The sequence below is a fragment of the Chiloscyllium plagiosum genome, unplaced genomic scaffold (genome assembly GCF_037043375.1).
Source record: "Chiloscyllium plagiosum isolate Xiang-an unplaced genomic scaffold, Cpla_swu_hap1 HiC_scaffold_20, whole genome shotgun sequence".
NCBI lineage: Eukaryota > Metazoa > Chordata > Chondrichthyes > Orectolobiformes > Hemiscylliidae > Chiloscyllium > Chiloscyllium plagiosum.
Window position 1 is genome coordinate 40,792,658 of NW_028270158.1, and position 17,816 is coordinate 40,810,473.

At 41.4% G+C, this 17,816-nt stretch overlaps 1 protein-coding gene across 4 annotated transcripts in view; it reads left to right on the plus strand.

The window, feature by feature from the left end:
• Positions 1-17,816, plus strand: part of LOC122560658 (dynein axonemal assembly factor 8) — a 97,052-nt gene that overhangs the window by 59,818 nt on the left and 19,418 nt on the right. For 3 of the 4 annotated variants that reach the window (XM_043711536.2, XM_087997847.1, XM_087997848.1), the window contains 7 exons: positions 1,508-1,639; positions 5,569-5,763; positions 6,747-7,079; positions 10,248-10,313; positions 10,587-10,640; positions 10,871-11,040; positions 13,532-13,727. In XM_043711536.2, the coding sequence (XP_043567471.2) occupies positions 1,508-1,639; positions 5,569-5,763; positions 6,747-7,079; positions 10,248-10,313; positions 10,587-10,640; positions 10,871-11,040; positions 13,532-13,727 (1,146 nt within the window). The remainder of the gene's footprint in view (positions 1-1,507; positions 1,640-5,568; positions 5,764-6,746; positions 7,080-10,247; positions 10,314-10,586; positions 10,641-10,870; positions 11,041-13,531; positions 13,728-17,816) is intronic. The other variant, XM_043711543.2, reaches the window with a different exon arrangement.

The window sequence follows — 17,816 nt, forward strand, 5'->3', positions numbered from 1 at the left end:
TAGAAGATTTAGAAAACTTTCCAAACATACTTGAAAATTAAGAGTGACAGGATGGAGAGATGCTTAAACTAATTGCCATCATCGGAGAAAACATGCTGGGTAAACTATTAGACCTGAAGGTTGACAAGTGCCAAGAACCAAATGGTCTACATCATCAGGTCTTGAAAGAAATGGTGGCACAGATAGTGGGTGCACTGGTTATAATTCCAAAGTTTCTTAGATTCTAGAAGGATCCCCGTGGATTGGAAATAGTTAACTCCCTATTCAAGAAAGGAGGAAGAGAGAAACAGGAAATTAAAGGCTATTTCACCTGATATCTATCATTGAGAAATGCTGGAATAATTAAGGAGATTATAGCAGAATACTTAAAAGTCATAACATGATCAGAGTCAATATGGCTTTATGAAAGGGAAATTGTGATGAAATAATTTATTAGAGTTTTTTTTAAAAGAAGTAACAAGCAAGGCAGATGTGGTGTAAATAAATTTTTAAACTCACTTGTTAAGATGCCACATCAAAGAATTGCACAGGATAAGAGCACATGGTATAGAGGGTAACTTATTAAAAATAGTAAAGGACTTGTTGGTTAACAGTAAGCAAAGTAGGGACAGATTACTTTTCTTTAGGTTGTCAAGTTGTAACTGCAGAGTCCCACGGGATCAGTGCTGGGTCTCAACTTTTACAATCTACATCAGTGGCCTGAATGAATGTATAGGAGATAAATTTGCTAATGACACCACAATAAATAAAGAAAGTAAGTTATCAAGAGGAGGCAAAGAGTCTGCAAAGGGATATAAACAGATTAAGTGAATGAATAAACATTTTGCAAATGGAATGGCAGGTGGGAAAATGTGAACTCGTTAGATTCACAGGAAGAATAGAACATAATTAGATTATACGGCTAAAATGGAGAGAGGTTTCAGAACTCAAGGGTATAAAATGGATCTCTGTTTCCTGGTACATGAATCACAGAAGGTTTACTTAAATAATTCCAAATTGAAGGACTTACGAAGAAAGTTTGATCGGGTTGGACATTATCTATTGAGGTTTTGATGAATGGGATGTGATGTTTTTGAAATATATAAGATCCAGAGAGGACTTGATAAGGTAGACCCCAGGAGGATATTTTCACATGTGGAGGAGCCTAGAACTAAAGAACACAGTTTAAAGATAAGAAGTCCCTCTTTTCAGACTGAGATGAGAATTATTTTCTTTCAAAGGATCTTTAATATGTGGAATTCACTGCATCCAAAAGCAGTGGAGGTTGGGTCACTGAATATCTTCAAGGCTAAGTTAGATAGATTTTTCATTGTCAAGAGAGTCAAAGGTTACTGGGGGGAAAGATGGGGAAGTGGAATTGAGACCACAGCCAGATCAGCCACGATCTAAGTTATTAGCATAAAGGGCTAAATGGTCATTCCTGCTCCCAACTCCAATGTTCTTATAGTCACCACCATTATTACAGTTCTTCATATTGTACTCATGCTGTGCTTCTGTCCTGCTGTAGGTTTAGCTAATGAACTAGCAGAACAGGGATTACTAGGAAGAATTCGGAACAGACTCCCTCCTGATACTGAAGTTCAGACTGAATTATGTTTTCATGTGGCTCCCTACAATGAACAAACACTGCAATGCTTAGGTAAGATTTTGCAATAGATGGATGAGTTGGTGAAAACTCTCAGAAGTGAAGTACAGACAAGCCGCAAAGTTCCTGGGATCCAGTAGCGTACGCTGCTTTCAGATCAATTTTTTTTGTTCAGGGGATGGACCACTGTAGTCCATATAGGCCATGTACACCTCAAGGATTTTAACTTAAGAACAATGAAAGAGCAACAATATACTTTCAAGTCAGGATGGTGTGTAACTTGGAAGAGAACTTGCCGTAGTAGTGTTCAACATATCCTTTATTCACATAAGTGTACAGATCTTCTTATGTTTTTTGTATAGCTGCTTATACTTAACATAAAGGGGTCACTTTGTATGCAGCCTGTGTGGTATTTCTGGACCACTCACTCAGAGCTAACATTTATGGTGTTCCTACTTTGTCTTGGATACTGTCATGCTCCTCAGGTTCACTCATCCAAGTAATATTCCATTGGAACCTTTACCAGGTTTCAGGAGACAGGTTGAGAGTTACTTGTGTCACAAAGGTTTTTCATACTTAATGAAGGAGGATTTAAGTTTTCAGAAATTCTGGAAAAATGTGTTAATTTCAAGATTTGTGGAAATATATCGAGTGGTTTCTTTAAAAGAGTTCTGTAAAGTTGGCTGTGGACATTAGAAATTGTTTTAAACAAGGGTTCCCAGAAATTATATGATTAGTGATAACTGCTTGTTTTGCTATAGACATTTGTTGGCCTGTTTGAACTGTGATTAGATGCTTTGGTATCTGGAATTATTTGAGGATTAAAAAACACGTGCAAAAGTGCTGCCCAGCTGTTCTCTCCTATTTCTGAAAAAAACCTTCACACTGAATTCATGGTGAAGTAGATTTGTTCTTCCAAAAGAATGATTAAACCTCTCAATATTGTATTTTCTGAACAAGCTGTCTCTGCCAAGACCCCAAAGACAACTGTGCATGATTAGTGATTTGACCACATGTGCAAGACCACAACCTTGATAGACTTTGGAACATCCTATGCCTTAAACTTTTTTGCCTTCCAGAATATCAGTAATAACCGGACTGTTTTTCATTTGTTCTTTAAAGTGAACTTTTACAGAGAGAAATGCATCTTTTTTCCCTCTGTAACTGAAGTGTGATTGTGTGTGTGTGTTATGGGGTTATTTAGAGGAGTAAACACTTACACTTGCATGCCACTGACTGTTAATCAGTTCTTGCTTCTTCATTGAATAAGTTTGTTTTGATAATAAAAAAACAACAATAATTATGTAAGAAAGGTTGTTAGAATTTTTTATTTAATACTTGATATAGATAATCATAAAGTCATACAGGTGAACAGCATGGAAACAGACCCTTTGGTGCAACGTATCCATGCTGACCAGATGTCCTGAATAATCTAGTCCCATTTGCCAGCATTTGACCCATATCCCTCTAAATCCTTCCTATTCATATACCCATCCAGGTGCCTTTTAAATGTTGTAATTGTACCAGCCTCCACCACTTCCTGTGGCAGCTCAATCCATACGCACACCACCATACATGAAAATGTTGCCCCTTCAATCCTTTTTAAATCTTCCCCTCTCACCTTAAACTATGCCCTCTAGTTCTGGATTCCCCTACCCTGGCTATTCACCCCATTCATGCCCCTCATGATTTTATAAACCACTATAAAGTTACTTCTCAGCCTCCAACGCTGCAGGGAAAATAGCCCCAGCCTATTCAGCCTGTCCCTATAGCTCAAACCCCCTAACACAGTAAATCTTGTAAATCCTTTCTGAGCCCTCTCAAATTTCACAATATCCTTCCTATAACTTGGAGACCAGAATTGAATGCAGTATTCCAAAAGTGGCGTAACCAATGTCCTGTACAGCCGTAACATAATGTCCCAACTCCTATACTCAATGCACTGACCAATAAAGGCAAGCATATCAAATGCCATATTCACTATTCTGTTTACCTGGGATTCCACTTGCAAGGAACTATGAACCTGTACTTCAAGGTCTGTTTGTTCAGCAACACTCCCCAGAATCTTACTATTAAGTGTATAAGTCCTGCCCTGATTTTCTTTTCCAAAATGCAGCATCTTCCATTTACCACTCCTCGGCCCATTGGCCCATCTGAACAAAGTCGGATTGTAATCTGAGGTAACCCTCTTTGCTGTCCACTACAGTTCCAATTTAATGTCTTCTACAAACTTACTAACTATACCTCCTATATTCACATTCCAAATCATTTTGGTAAATGACGAAAAGCAGTGGACCCAGTACCAATCCTTGTGGTACATCGCCAGTCACAGGCCTCCAGTCTGAAAAGAAACCAACCACCACCTCCCTCTGTCTCCTACCTTCAAGCCAGTTATTTTTCCAAATGGCTAGTTCTCCCTGTAATCCATGTGATCTAACCTTGCTAGCCAGTCTAAATAAGGTATTTAATTAGCCAATGCATTAAGTGGAAATTTTTTTTATTTTATGTTGTGACCTTGTGATTTTGGAATAGTGAGATTAGACCACACCTCCACCCTTTGCCATAACAGTTATGCAACTGGTCAAGTTGAATAATCTGGTCAATGGTAAGCCACCAAGATGCTGATTATAGCAAATTCAGTGATATCATAAATGTCATTATATATCAAGAGAAGACGATTTGATTTTTTTTAAAAATTATTGCTGTCCTGCAAATGTGTGGTGAGAATATTACTTGATAGATATCTGCTCAAGCATCTAGGTTTTGCTATTTGAAGCCACATGCTGCTGCAGCAGTAGCTGCCTTCCCTTAGCTGACGGTGGAGGATGAACTAATGAAGCAATAATTGATTGGATTTGACTTATTCTACTTTTTGTGACATGGACAGTTTACCACATTGTGAGATGAATGCCTAAATTGTAGCTTTACTGGAATAGATAATTCAGAGGTGCATGCTGACTTTGGATAAAAACCTATAATTCTATAGTCGGGATGTTGTCAGGGGCCATGGCCTTTTCAATTTCTAATGTGCTCAGACATTTCTTGATAGTACATGAAGTTTGGTTGAAGACTGGGACCTGTGATATTGAGAGTATCAAGGATCTCCTTTGCACTTCTAGCAGAAGATAATGCAAACGTTTGCAGCTAAACTTTGGGACTGAAGTACTGAACACCCCCATCATTAAGTCATTGCTGGCAACTTCTCCAGTTAGTTATTTAAGTTTCTGATACCATTCAAGGATGCTAACTATAAGAAGATATGATTTGATGAATATGAATATTTCAGGGCTTTGGTTACTAGTCAGCATTACAGCTCTCTCATTTAAGCATGTCCCCAAGTAGTAGTGAATGTGACTTTGCAGCATTGACTAAACTGGGCTTTGTCATGTCTGGTGTGTTACGTTAAGTTTTATTTTTAGTGTTGTAGCACTTTGATACAAGAGAGTGATTTGTGAGACCATATCGGAGAGAAGCCTATTGTTGTATGTCTGGAGCAATATGCAGGCTAGGTAAGGATAGCAAATTTCTTTTACTGAAGGACATTAGTGAACAAGGTAAGTTTTCAAGCCAATGTGGTAGTTCCATTGTAGAGAGTAGATTTTTTTTTAATTCCAAATTTATGTAACAAATTTAATCAAGTTCCCTAGCAATCACGGAAGGAGCTCTTGTCACTGGATCATTGAACCAAACCTCTGGATTACTAATGCCATAATATTAAAACTTTTAATAAGTTCTGATGTAAGGTCATTGACCTGAAGAGTTAAGTTACTCTCTGCACAGTCTTGTCAGACCTCCTGAGTATTTCCAGAAACTTCTGTTTCTTGGCATTACCACTATGTTATATTTATGCAGTTACATCACCCATTGTTTCTCATTGTATCTGTTCCTGAATTGCAACCAGTGTACTTAGAATTGTAAAGCATTTGCAAGTGTTTTTGTGTGCAGTGGATTGATATGATTGAATTGCTTTCTGCTCTGTGTAGGTGGACCTCTCAGTGCCGTGCATCGTTCTGCCAGTTTGACTCCAGAAGTACTGTATAAACACAGCTTTGTGTCCAATCCTGAACTGGAGCAAGTTGTTGTTCTCACGCTAACTGGGCCCACAGCTATGAAAAACGCTGGGAATTGTCTGCGGGACCTTCTACGGCCCCCATCAAATAACTCAAACAACTCATCGGGTGAGACTATTTGTTATGGATTTGTGTTTATTTTAGCTAGAGTGCTTCACAAAAAGGAAAAGAGACAGTGAATTAAGAATGAAGCAGACAGGTGATTTGTGCAGAGAGATGTCTTTGAAGTTTTTAAAGGGTTCAATATGATGGAAAGATTCAAGAGAGGAGTTCCAGAGAGGCAAACTGAGGTTTGAATGCATTGTTTCCATTGCGTAATGGTAATAACTTCTGGACTGGGAGGCTTGGGTTCAAATCCCACCAGCTCTTGAGGTGTGTAATAACATCTCTGAACAGGTTAATCAGAAAATATCCAGAATAGGAGCATCACTACACAAATTTTAGTCACAGGATCATAGAATTCAGGTAGTCGAGCGCTGGAGAGTATTTTAAAAGTACCAGTTCATTGAACAAGTTGAGGGATTTAAAAATGAATTGAGAATTTAAACTTTATTGGACATCCTGTGTAAGCCAGTGGCGTATGAGTGGAGTAGGATGGAGATACATTGGAGTTTACAGAAGATGAATTACCAGTCGGGACCATGTTAGGATTGATATATTCAGAAGTGACAAAGGTATATACGTGACTTTGGGGTCACAGAGCTGTAGAGTTGAAATAATTGAAATGATATGAAGTATGAAGCTCAGCTCAGCATCAAACAGAACAGCAAAGTTCAATCAAAGAAAGTAGCTGAAATCATTGAGAATAGTTAATGTCAGACCTGAAGGTGACAATAACTTAGTTCTCCTTGCTTTCAGCTGAGAAAGAAATATGGCTAATTGAAGCTTGAATATAAGTCCAAGCCTAGGAGATCTTGTGGTAATAACTTTTAGACTGGGAGGCTTGGGTTCAAGTCATACCAGCTCTAGAGGTGTGTAATAACATCTCTGAACAGGTTAATCAGAAAATATCTATAATAGGAGCATCACTACACTAGATGGAACTAAAGAATACACAGTGGGATATCTCTAACTTCTAATTCTCTTCTCAGGTGAAGCTCTAATTGATGGAGGCTTTGAACTTCTGGGGTTGAAATGGCTGCCAAAATTAAGCCGAAACCAGGCCAAGGAATTGACCCCATTCGAAGTGGGTGACAGACACTGGCAGGCGAGCACTGACTGCTTGGTATCCAGCCCTGCTCTAGTGTGTGTTCTACGCCGTGTGGATGCTTTCAAAGCACTGGCTGCAGTACTTACCACACCCAAAGCCAGGGCTAGTCTGTTTAAAGAAAAGTATGGTAACCTGGAGAAAATAATGTCACTGACCCCAGAGCTAGCCTTCAGGCAGGCAGCTTTGTTCTTCGCTGACAGGGAGCTAATGTCAGGTATGATGAGTCAGGTTAATGTTAACGGCAGAAAAACTTGTTTTAACTCTTAGAATCCCTACAGTATAAGCAAACTCCATTTGGCCCATCATGTCTGTATTGACTGTCTGAAATGCATCCCACCCAGACTCGCCCTATCCACTTAACCTGTACATCATTGTACTGTGGGTTGAAACTGGAGTACCTGACAAAAAACCCATGCAGTTACAGGGAGAATGTGCAAACTCCAAATAGATTAACCCAAGGCTAGAATCGAACCTGGGCCCCTGACGCTGTGAGGCAGCAGTATTAACTATTGTGCCACCATGTCACCTCTTCCCGAGGGAGGAATGTGTAGAAAGTAGAGCTAAATTAAAATTAGTTTTCACATTCATTTTTCATTTGCATTCTCAATATAGGATAGTAATTTTGCAAATTTACAGACTTTTTCATTTAACACTGTTAATTTCTTCCTCAAAGTTTAAATTTCCATGTACAAATCAAAATTGCCATGAGCCCACTAGAGGCACCTATAGTGCTGCCCTTTCAAGTAAGTTTGTGTCCCAGGAGTTATGCAGTCATTCCCTTTTGTGTAAGGTAATCCTTCCATTCTTTTCCCTTAGATTTCAGCCTCCTTTTCTGATAGTGTCCAATTCATTATTGTATATTGGCTTAACATTTAGGTGGTTTCTTGTTGTTGGTATGGTGTTAGAAACAATTTAGAGCGATTGAGAATTTGATTTTGAGTGGAACCTGAGAACAGGTCTTCCCAGTTCACCTGAAGTCTTCTCAGATCTAACCAATCTCATTGGACCCCAGGCCTGTGTTCAAGGTTTACATCAAGCTCAATAGATTCTTCCCTTCAATCTCAAACAGCCTTCTTTATAAATTATATCACTGCAAAATGTGTGGCGGTTACTCCTGTTTCAGCTCAGAAGCAATGTGATTGTCTGCAGTGACTGAATCTGATTTATCCTGACATCCAGAATGTCCAATCTGAATTGCTTCTGGCCCGAAAAGTGTTTGGGATCTGGGCACTTGATCAGGCAGTGCTCTGAGGACCAAGTCTAATCCTCTGTTACTGTCAGTCCTGAATCAGGTTCAGCTGCCAGTTTGGTAATTCACCTAAAGCCTGTCATTGGCCGACAAAACTGCAGGAGTGAACAGACCACTTGCATTCCTATTTGATATTGTTCTTTCAGAAATGTCACATGAACAGCAACCAGGTAAAACAGCAATTCAATGTCACTTTTTCAAGTGGAATTAGAGTTACTCAATAAATTCTGGTTTTGCCCATGAAGCCTAGATCCCATGAATAGATAATTTCAAAACATTACCATCGGAACATTAACTTGGGACCAAAATTCCAGGCTTATAGTCCGACAATTACAATTCTCAAAACTGTAGAAGATTTTGTCATAGGACTGGGCCTTAGCAGTTGAAAAACTGTAGTAGTCATCTTCCTGTAGTAAAGACAGGATAAATCGATGTTAGTTGAAAAGTCACTTGAAGAGTAGTTATTGGCCTAATTACATTTTATCATAACACATAATTCCTCACAGAAGTGAAAACTGCTGACAGGTAATGGCTGTTTAATAGAGTCATAGAGATGTACAGAATGGAAACAGACCCTTCGGTCAACCCATACATGCTGACCAGATATCCCAACCCAATCTAGTCCCACCTGCCAGCACCCAGCCCATTTCCCTCCAAACCAATCCTATTCATATACCCATCCAAATGCCTTTTAAATGTTAAGGTCCTAGGGAGTGTTGCTGAACAAAGAGACCTTGGAGTGCAGGTTCATAACTCCTTGAAAGTGGAGTCGCAGGTAGATAGGATAGTGAAGAAGGCATTTGGTATGCTTTCTTTTATTAGTCAGAGTATTGAGTACAGGTATTGGGAGGTCATGTTGCAGCTGTACAGGACATTGGTTAGGCCACTGTTGGAATATTGCATGCAGTTCTGGTCTCCTTCCTATAGGAAAGATGTTGTGAAAATTGAAAGGGTTCAGAAAAGATTTACAACAATGTTGGCAGGGTTGGAGGATTTGAGCTATAGGCAGAGGCTGAACAGGCTGGGGCTGTTTTCCCTGGAGCGTCGGAGGCTGAGGGGTGACCTTATAGAGGTTTACAAAATCATGAGGGGCATGGATAAGATAAGTAGACAAAGTCTTTTCACTGGGGTCGGGGAGTCCAGAACAGAGGGCATAGGTTTAGGGTGAGAGGGGAAAGATATAAAAGAGACCTAAGGGGCTACTTTTTCACACACACGGTGGTACGTGTATGGAATGAGCTGCCATTAAGTGTATACGTCCTGCTAAGATTTGCTTTCCCAAAATGCAGCACCTTGCATTTATCTGAATTAAACTCCATCTGCCACTTCTCAGCCCATTGGCCCATCTGGTCAAGATCCTGTTGTAATCTGAGGTAACCTTCTTCACTGTCCACTACATCTCCAATTTTGGTGTCATCTGCAAACTTAACTGTATCTCTTATGCTCACATCCAAATCATTTATGTAAATGACAAAAAGTAGAGGACCCAGCATCAATCTTTGTGACATTCCACTGGTCACAGGCCTCCAGTGGAATGTGGAATCTTCTACCTTTGAGCCAGTTCTGATCCAAATGGTTAGTTCTCCCTGTATTCTATGAGATCTAACCTTGCTAATCAGTCTCCCATGGGGAACTTTGTCGAACGCCTTACTGAAGTCCATATAGATCACATCTACTGCTCTGCCCTCATCAATCCTTCTTTGAATAGTTTTTTTTTGTTAAGCTAAGATATTAAAGGATATTTGCCAAAGGCAGGTATGTGGAGCTAGGTCATGATCTCTCTGAATGACAGAAAAAACTTAAGGGGCTGAATATCCAACAGTTGGTTCTGCTTTAGCACACGTTTCTTCAGTGCGAATTGGCTATTGAAGAATTTAGATCATTATTTGTAGAACACAAATTTTCCTTACCTGTATTGTCTATAATGTGATTCCTGTCCCAATGGTTTAAATTGTGCTGCTATTACACAATTTTCTTAAAACTGGAGTTGCACAGGAACGGAACTATCGTGTTATATCAGAACAGACTGTACGTCTGTTCCTATGTTCAATCCCAACCACTCCCAACAGCCTGGTGTTTTAGTCTGATTGAAGAGTTGGTTCTGAATTTATGTAAATGCTGTCTTATCCACAGATCCAGAGGCTCGGCCTTTACTGAAATACCTATCTCCCTCTCTCAGGTCTGGGATAACCAAACCAGGTACAGTACATATGATTGCCTGGGCATAAATCAGGCATCTTAATAATGTCTAATCATAATTCATAGACTATATAACAAATACTGATTGCCCTATGTTACTATGTTATAAAGACTGATGCTGGTTGGAATAATTCAGCTGTTAAACAATTATGCAGTTTCTAAGATTAACAACAGTCTGCTGAATCTCATATTCAGATTATTTATATCTCCAGCACAAGATTCAAACAATTAATGCAGTATTTCTGTCTCTTATCATTCATAATCCTATTTCAGATAAAGAAACACAAACTATCAACACCGAATCCATTTTCAGCTACATGCTGCTTGGTAAGTGTTGAGTGTTTATATTTATCATTTCTACGGAGATTATATTATGTGCACCCCCACAATTCATGTACATCTGCCCTTTGCCTTACCAAAATAATGAATGAAGAATATATTACAAGCATCTGAAAATGTGTTGCTCCTGAACCTTAATATTTTTCAGAGTTGCCCTATCAATATTCTGCCTGCAGGTTTAATAGTATAAAATATCTGTGTGCTACTGTTGATTGCAGGTGTCCAGCCTTTGTTGACAGTGCTGGTTATCAAATCTTCTACTTGGCCACAACATTTCCTCAAGATACTCCGAAAATTAGACAGAGAGCATTTCTGTGTGGTTGGGATGAAACTCGTCAGTCTGGATACAGAGAAGGCCTCACTTCTCACTCCACTTAGCATTCAGCAGGTTTGTATGTTTGATACAGTTTACCTTTAGTTTAAAGTTTCCTAATTGGTATAAATCTTGGGATGCTTCAGTGATTCTGGGTGAAGGTAGTAACTAGTGAAAGGCCAGGTAAGAGAGGTGGTCACACCGCAGCTTAATGCCTAAAGGCAGAAAGTGCATGGATGATTATCAGGCAGGTTGTGGCTTTTGGAGGTCAGTCATCTCAGCTCCAAGACATCCCTGTAGATTCCTACACCCAACAATCTTCAGCTGCTTCATCAATGGCCTTCCCTCCATCATAAGGGCAGGAAAAGGGATGCACAATGTTCAGCACCATTTGCAACTCCTCAGATACAGAAGCAGTTTGTGTTCAAATGCAACAAGATCTGGACAATATTCAGGCTTGGGCTGACAAGTGACAAGTAACATTTACACTGACAATAAGAGACAACCTAACCACTGTACCTTGACATTCAGTGGTGTCACCACACTGAATCCCCCACATTAACATCTTGGGGTTACCATGGACGAGACACTCAACTGCACTCACTATAAAAACAGTGGTTACAAGAGCAGATCAGAGACCAGGAATACCGTGGTGAGTAACTCCATGAGCAAAACTTGAACAGCATTCAGGCCTGGGATAAAAGTGGCAAGTAATTTTCATGCCACACAAAATCCAGGTAGTGATGATCTGCAGCAAGTGAGAATTTAAAAATCTGTCCTTGACATTCAATGGGATAACCATTGTTGAAACTCCCATCAAAAATTTCCTGGGGTCTTACCATTGCACAGAAATTCAACCGAGCCAACATATCCTGTGACTGTAAGAGCTGCTCAGTATCAGAATTCAGCAGTGAGTGATTCACCTGATATTTATAAAGCTTATCCACCATCTAGAAGACAAATTATGATAGCATTATCTCCACCTGCCTGAGTGGATACAGTTCCATAAACACTTAAGAAACTCAACACCACCTAATTAGACAGGGACCACTTCTGTATAGTTGGGATGAAACTCATCAGTGTGTAACTTGGAGAACCCCTTGGCTGTATAATAAAAGCAAATTCTGTGGATGTTGGAAATGAACAATAAAAACAAAAGGTGCTAATAAAACTGAATGGCTCTGGCAGGATCGGAGAAGAGGGAAACAGAATGAATGTTTCAAGTCCAATTTGACTCAGAAGATCCAAAAAGGATTCTTATTTCATTTGAAACGTCAGCCCTGATTCTTTTCTGCCACACCTGCTTGAGTTTTTCCAGTGCCTTTTTGTCTCTACATTCATTGCTTCCATGTATAAAACTGAGAATCCCATTTTCCTTTATCATGTTCTTTCATGTTTAGTATCCCTTTATCTGCTTATCTGGATCTTCCTATTTCTTAACTCTGTTAAAGATCTTGCCATTCATAGTAACTGCCTTTCCCAAATCTCTAGTACCTAGCTTCCTACTCCATAAATCACTGTCTTCCTTCTTGCAATTCTTGGTAGTCTTTTCACTTTTTGCACTTTCCTGTGGTGTCATCTGCATACTAAATTTTCTTTTGTACCTTTTCTGGTGTTTCCTGTTCCATTTTTTGGGAAAAAGTCCCTTCTATTCCAAGTACAAAATCTTTGGCATCATTCTGTTATACTTGGTGCTTTCGATTCCTGTTCCTCTAATTAACACTAACACTAACAAATATAAAAATGGGAGTAATCTGTCCCTCATATTTATCTCCTTTACAAAACATAAATAATTCATAAATAACTCATTTCCTGTTTTCTCCTGTTGAGAAATGAACATTGCCCAACACACAGCTCTCCAAATAGTGCCATGGAATCTCTTACATTGTCTGGACAAATGGAGCCTTGAGTTAATGACCCATTTGACAGGTGATGCCTCTGATAGTTAGCAGTCCCTCAAAACTGCAGCAGCTTTCAAGTGCTAGCATGGAAATTGTCCCAATATATTCTACCTGAGACACAAAAGTGCTACTGACTGAGCCAAATTCTCTGTTTCAGGAAAACAATAGACTAAATAATATTAGCACATTGTTTTATTTTCACATGTTGGGTGATATTTATCATGTCCTGCTAGTACTATCTCATAGCCAAGTTGATTGGTACATTTCACCATTAGAGCTGAAAATGTGTTGCTGGAAAAGCACAGCAGGCCAGGCAGCATCCAAGGAGCAGGAGAATCGACGTTTCGGTCATGAGCCCTTTTTCAGGAATGAGGAAAGTGTGTCCAGCAGACTAAGATAAAAGGTAGGGAGGAGGGACTTGGGGGAGGGGCGTTGGAAATGCGATAGGACACACTTTCCTCATTCCTGAAGAAGGGCTCATGCCCGAAACGTCGATTCTCCTGCTCCTTGGATGCTGCCTGACCTGCTGCGCTTTTTCAGCAACACATTTTCAGCTCTGATCTCCAGCATCTGCAGTCCTCACTTTCTCCTTGAACATTTCACCATTAATGCTATATGACTCAACTCTGAAGCTCTTAATCTGTAATAGCTGAATATATTTTCAGGATCCTGGATTGGTGAAATGCAGCATTGATTCCCTGACCTCAGGTGCCTCTGTTGTTCTGTGTCTTCGACGAGATAATGCTGTAAAGAAACTGCTTGACTTGCTTGGCCCAGAAGATCCTCAACAGGCCAGAGACCTAGACCAATTCCTATGGAGGGGTCACTATGGGACAGACAGAGTCCATAATGGCTTATATGGTAAGTCATTTAACACATCAGCATCGAGCAACTTTGTGGATTTAACGTGACTTACCAATTTTACCAAACAAGTTAATCAAGGATTTTGGGAATAGGCAAGAAAGTGGCATTGAGAATGCTCAGAACAGCCATGATCTCATTGAATGGCGGAGCAGACTCAATAGGTCACTGGGCCCCTCAGTGGCCAGCCAGCCACCTGACTCAGGTAGCACAAGGTGCACCCCACACTGGATCTTGGGCACATATAGGTGGGCCTTCGTACCCAGAGCAATGGCATGGCGTTTGACAGCTTGAGGGCATCATAAATGCTGCTAATTCAAAGTCCTTCCAAGCTTTGTGCAGTTTTTCACAGGTGTGTGAATAGTTAACACTGAGCTATCAACCTGTCCTTTGTTCCATTCCTGACCTGTCTGAAAAAGGGGCTGAGTGATGACCATACCACACAATGCAGATACATAGTATTGTAGTAAAATTAATAAAACTCAAATTTAGAAGCAAGTCAATCAAATTTATTGAATCAAAAGTTTTTGGGAGAGGCAGTGTGATTCTGATCCTAACCGCAGGACTTGACTACGCCGTCTCTCCCAGAACAACAGATACAGCAGTTTTTATAGTCTGGGTGACATGTACAATAAAAGCCCGTGAAAGACGGTTTCTTGTGTTCTGCGCATGCACGTGCAGAGATTGCTGTATACAGGAACGGCATACCATGACGTTGTGTTCTGCAAGTAATTCTTCTTTAGTTATTTCTTTTTTAGTTAGTTTCTGTTTTCAGTCCCCCCGCCCCACTGTGTTCCGAGACATGCGGGAGCATGATGAACAAACCACCGACATGCAATAAACATCAGTGAGGCCAGAAAGGTGACTCAACGTTGAGGCTAGCACCCGGCACAATTCTCGCTGTTAAAACTTTACAACACGAGTTAAGGACAGCCATAACAGCGCAACAAGCGATGACGATAACAATGAACATGAAGAAGACATGCAAAAAGTATAAGCCCCAAGATCCATCTTGTAACCAGCCTAGCCACCCCAGGGATTATAATCATGAAACAGTTCCCATTCCTGCCAGATTTTATCAGCCTCCAGGCAGATGTAATCTGCTAGGTTAGTTTTATTGTCTGAGCATCCAGAATGTACGTGCAGCACTTGGGGCCAGTAACAGCACAGGTGCCACCGTGTGCCACTAGCAAATAGTCAAAAGGCCAAACGGTTCTGCAACGCAACAGTACAGGTGGCAATAACCTCAGCCGACATCTCAGAGATGGCTGTGCTAACAGCTGCAAAGCCATTGGCAGTCTCATTAGACAGCCTCTCCAAGGTTGGGGCCATATTGATCATTTCCATAGCACCCTTAGCAGTCCCATAGGCGGGGAAGGCGATCATAAAGAATCGCTCAATTTCAGTGATGGACCATTTGAATCAAAGTAGGTGTACGTTTGGATGAAGGCAGAGGGAACTGTAATTGCGAACAAGAGGGACCACATAGGCAAGGTAGCAAGATCCGGACCAATCTGGAGGGAGCCAAGGCGATCATAAAGAATCGCTCAATCTCAGTGATGGACCATTTGAATCGAAGTAGGTGTACATTTGGATGAAGGCAGAGGGAACTGTAATTGCGAACAAGAGGGACCACATAGGCAAGGTAGCAAGATCCGGACCAATCTGGAGGGAGCCAAGGATAGGTCTGTGACCACAGACAAAATAAGTACTATTGTAAGTCCTCAGGTAAACAGTCTGAATTGCAGTCCAAATGGTTTTGATCATTTTACCTGTAGTCATATTGACAACCTCAAGTTTCAGAATACTTCCAGAAAGAAATGATCTGCGGTCAGACAGGGTAAGGAGCAGGAAATGGAAACATTCGCTGGTTCCGACATTCCACCCTGACATGCGATTACATTTAAAACAAATAGTCTCCATGGGCATCCCTTCACTTGTGGTGTTTGTGAGGGACAGAGTCGAGGGTGTATATGAAAGGTCGTCATGAGGCTGGAACCAGCCTTTATAGTTTTGCGTGTTATAACCTGCAGACTCCCAGGTGACCTTATCTTTGGCAGCATGAATGACTCGTGAGATTTTCCATCAGACCTATCCCAACCCCACCCCACCCCACATGGATAATTGTGACGATCGGTCGTGGTCCAACCACCATTCCGCCATTTCTGATTTATTAAACGGAATGGGTCTCAGGGGAATTCCCCTAATAGGGTGTGCAGGGATTCAAGTACAGACCCAGCATTTAGAGATGTTATTTTGCTGCGCATGATAATAGGACATGTATAGGTAAGTATTAACATGTAACCCGCACCTACTCCGGTGAACAGTACCTAGGTCAGCACAATTTCTTCAGTGCTCCCCCAGTGGCTACCAGGCAAAGGGCGAAGGCAAAAATAAACAGAAACATCCCGGATCTTACCAAACAGAGTTATACAATGGTCCAAAGGCTATACCACCCATGCGTCAACAGCCTGCTCTCTTAGTCCATTCACAACTACTGCGGACACACAAAAGATGTCAGTAGGCCTCGAGAAAAATCAGTCTGAAAAGAAAGCAGAGGGTGTGGATCATCAACCAGTGTCTGTATATTTCTTCAGTTATGACCATTGTTTCCAGACTCCCTTCCCTCGCATGTCATTACAGGCACACATGTCACCGCTAATGATAACCTCATAGAGACCATTCCACTTTGGGGCAGGTTTAACAGATGGAGTCTTAACCATAACCTTACTACCCGCCGATGGGTCCTCCGGACAATCCTCTAATTGCCTCTGTTCATCCTGTCCCTACTGTTTGTCTCTGTTTTCCACATCTCCTTCAGCTGGGCGCTCAGTTTGAGCACATAGCAATGTATTCTATCGCAGAGAGGGCCAACATCAGAACCCCCTCCATGATGATGGACTCGGGCAGTTGCATTGCCCTACCTGTCATCAACTCATAAGGAGTCAGACCAGTTGACCGGCTTGTGGTGGTCGCATGAGTATAGCAGGCAGAATCTCAGTTCAGTGTATGTCAGAGTCCTCCATGGCCTTGGTTTTAAGAGTTCTGTTCATTCACTCCACCATGCCAAAACTTTGTGGATGGTAGGACATGTGAAATTTCTGTTTAATGCCCATCAGCTGACATATGGTTTTTACAACTTTTCCAGTAAAATTAGTCCCCTGGTCAGAGTCAATCTGGGACAGCACCCCCCACAGCTGGGAATCACCTTCTCAGCTAAAATCCTTGCAACAGTCTTAGCTGAGCAGTTCCGGGTGGGAGAGGCCTCAACCCGCCTGGTGAATTGGTCAGTAATCACGTCGTCCCATGGGATTGGAGAAAAGGTCCTGTAAAATCTATCTGTATTGCTCCCAGGACACCTTTGGGGGTAGCTGGTGCCCCATTGTAATTTTAATGGGCTTGCCTGGGTTGTGCTGGGCACACGCCACACAGCGGTGACATAATCGAGCTATACCTCTGCCCGTGCCCTTCCACCACTATTCCTTCCCGATGCTGTTCATCATATCATCATGCCCCACATGGGAAATGTCATGGAATAATTGCATGAGTATGTTGGATGCACATGGGGTCCATGACCTTGTCATTCAATCTCCAGACACCTTTCTTGTCTGGCGTGGCCCCCTGTGCCTTCCACTTGGCGCATTCATCCTTAGGGGTATCAGCGTGCAGTTGGCTAATGCTTACAGTGGAGTCATCCTCAGCAAAGGTGACAAAGGATGGATGTCTTCTGTCTCTAGTGATTGAGTAGCTTTGTCAGCAGCCTGGTTCCCCTGAAAAATGTGCCATTCGGAATTCTATTTATCTGGTTCCTCTGATGACCTTTAAAACTGCAGCCTCCAATGGAAGCTCACTGGCGTCCAGTAAGGTCTTTATTGTGTGCCCATGTTTGACAGGGGAGCCCCCTGTGGTGATAAATCCCCGTCTTCCCCAAACAGTCATGTAATCGTGGACAATCCCGAACGCATATCTACTATCAGTGTAAATGTTAACCCTCTTCCCTGTCACCTCTGTGAAGGCCTGGGTGAGGGCCACTAACTCTGCCACTTGGGCTGACAGGCCTCCCTCTATTCTCCCTGCTCGGACAGTTCG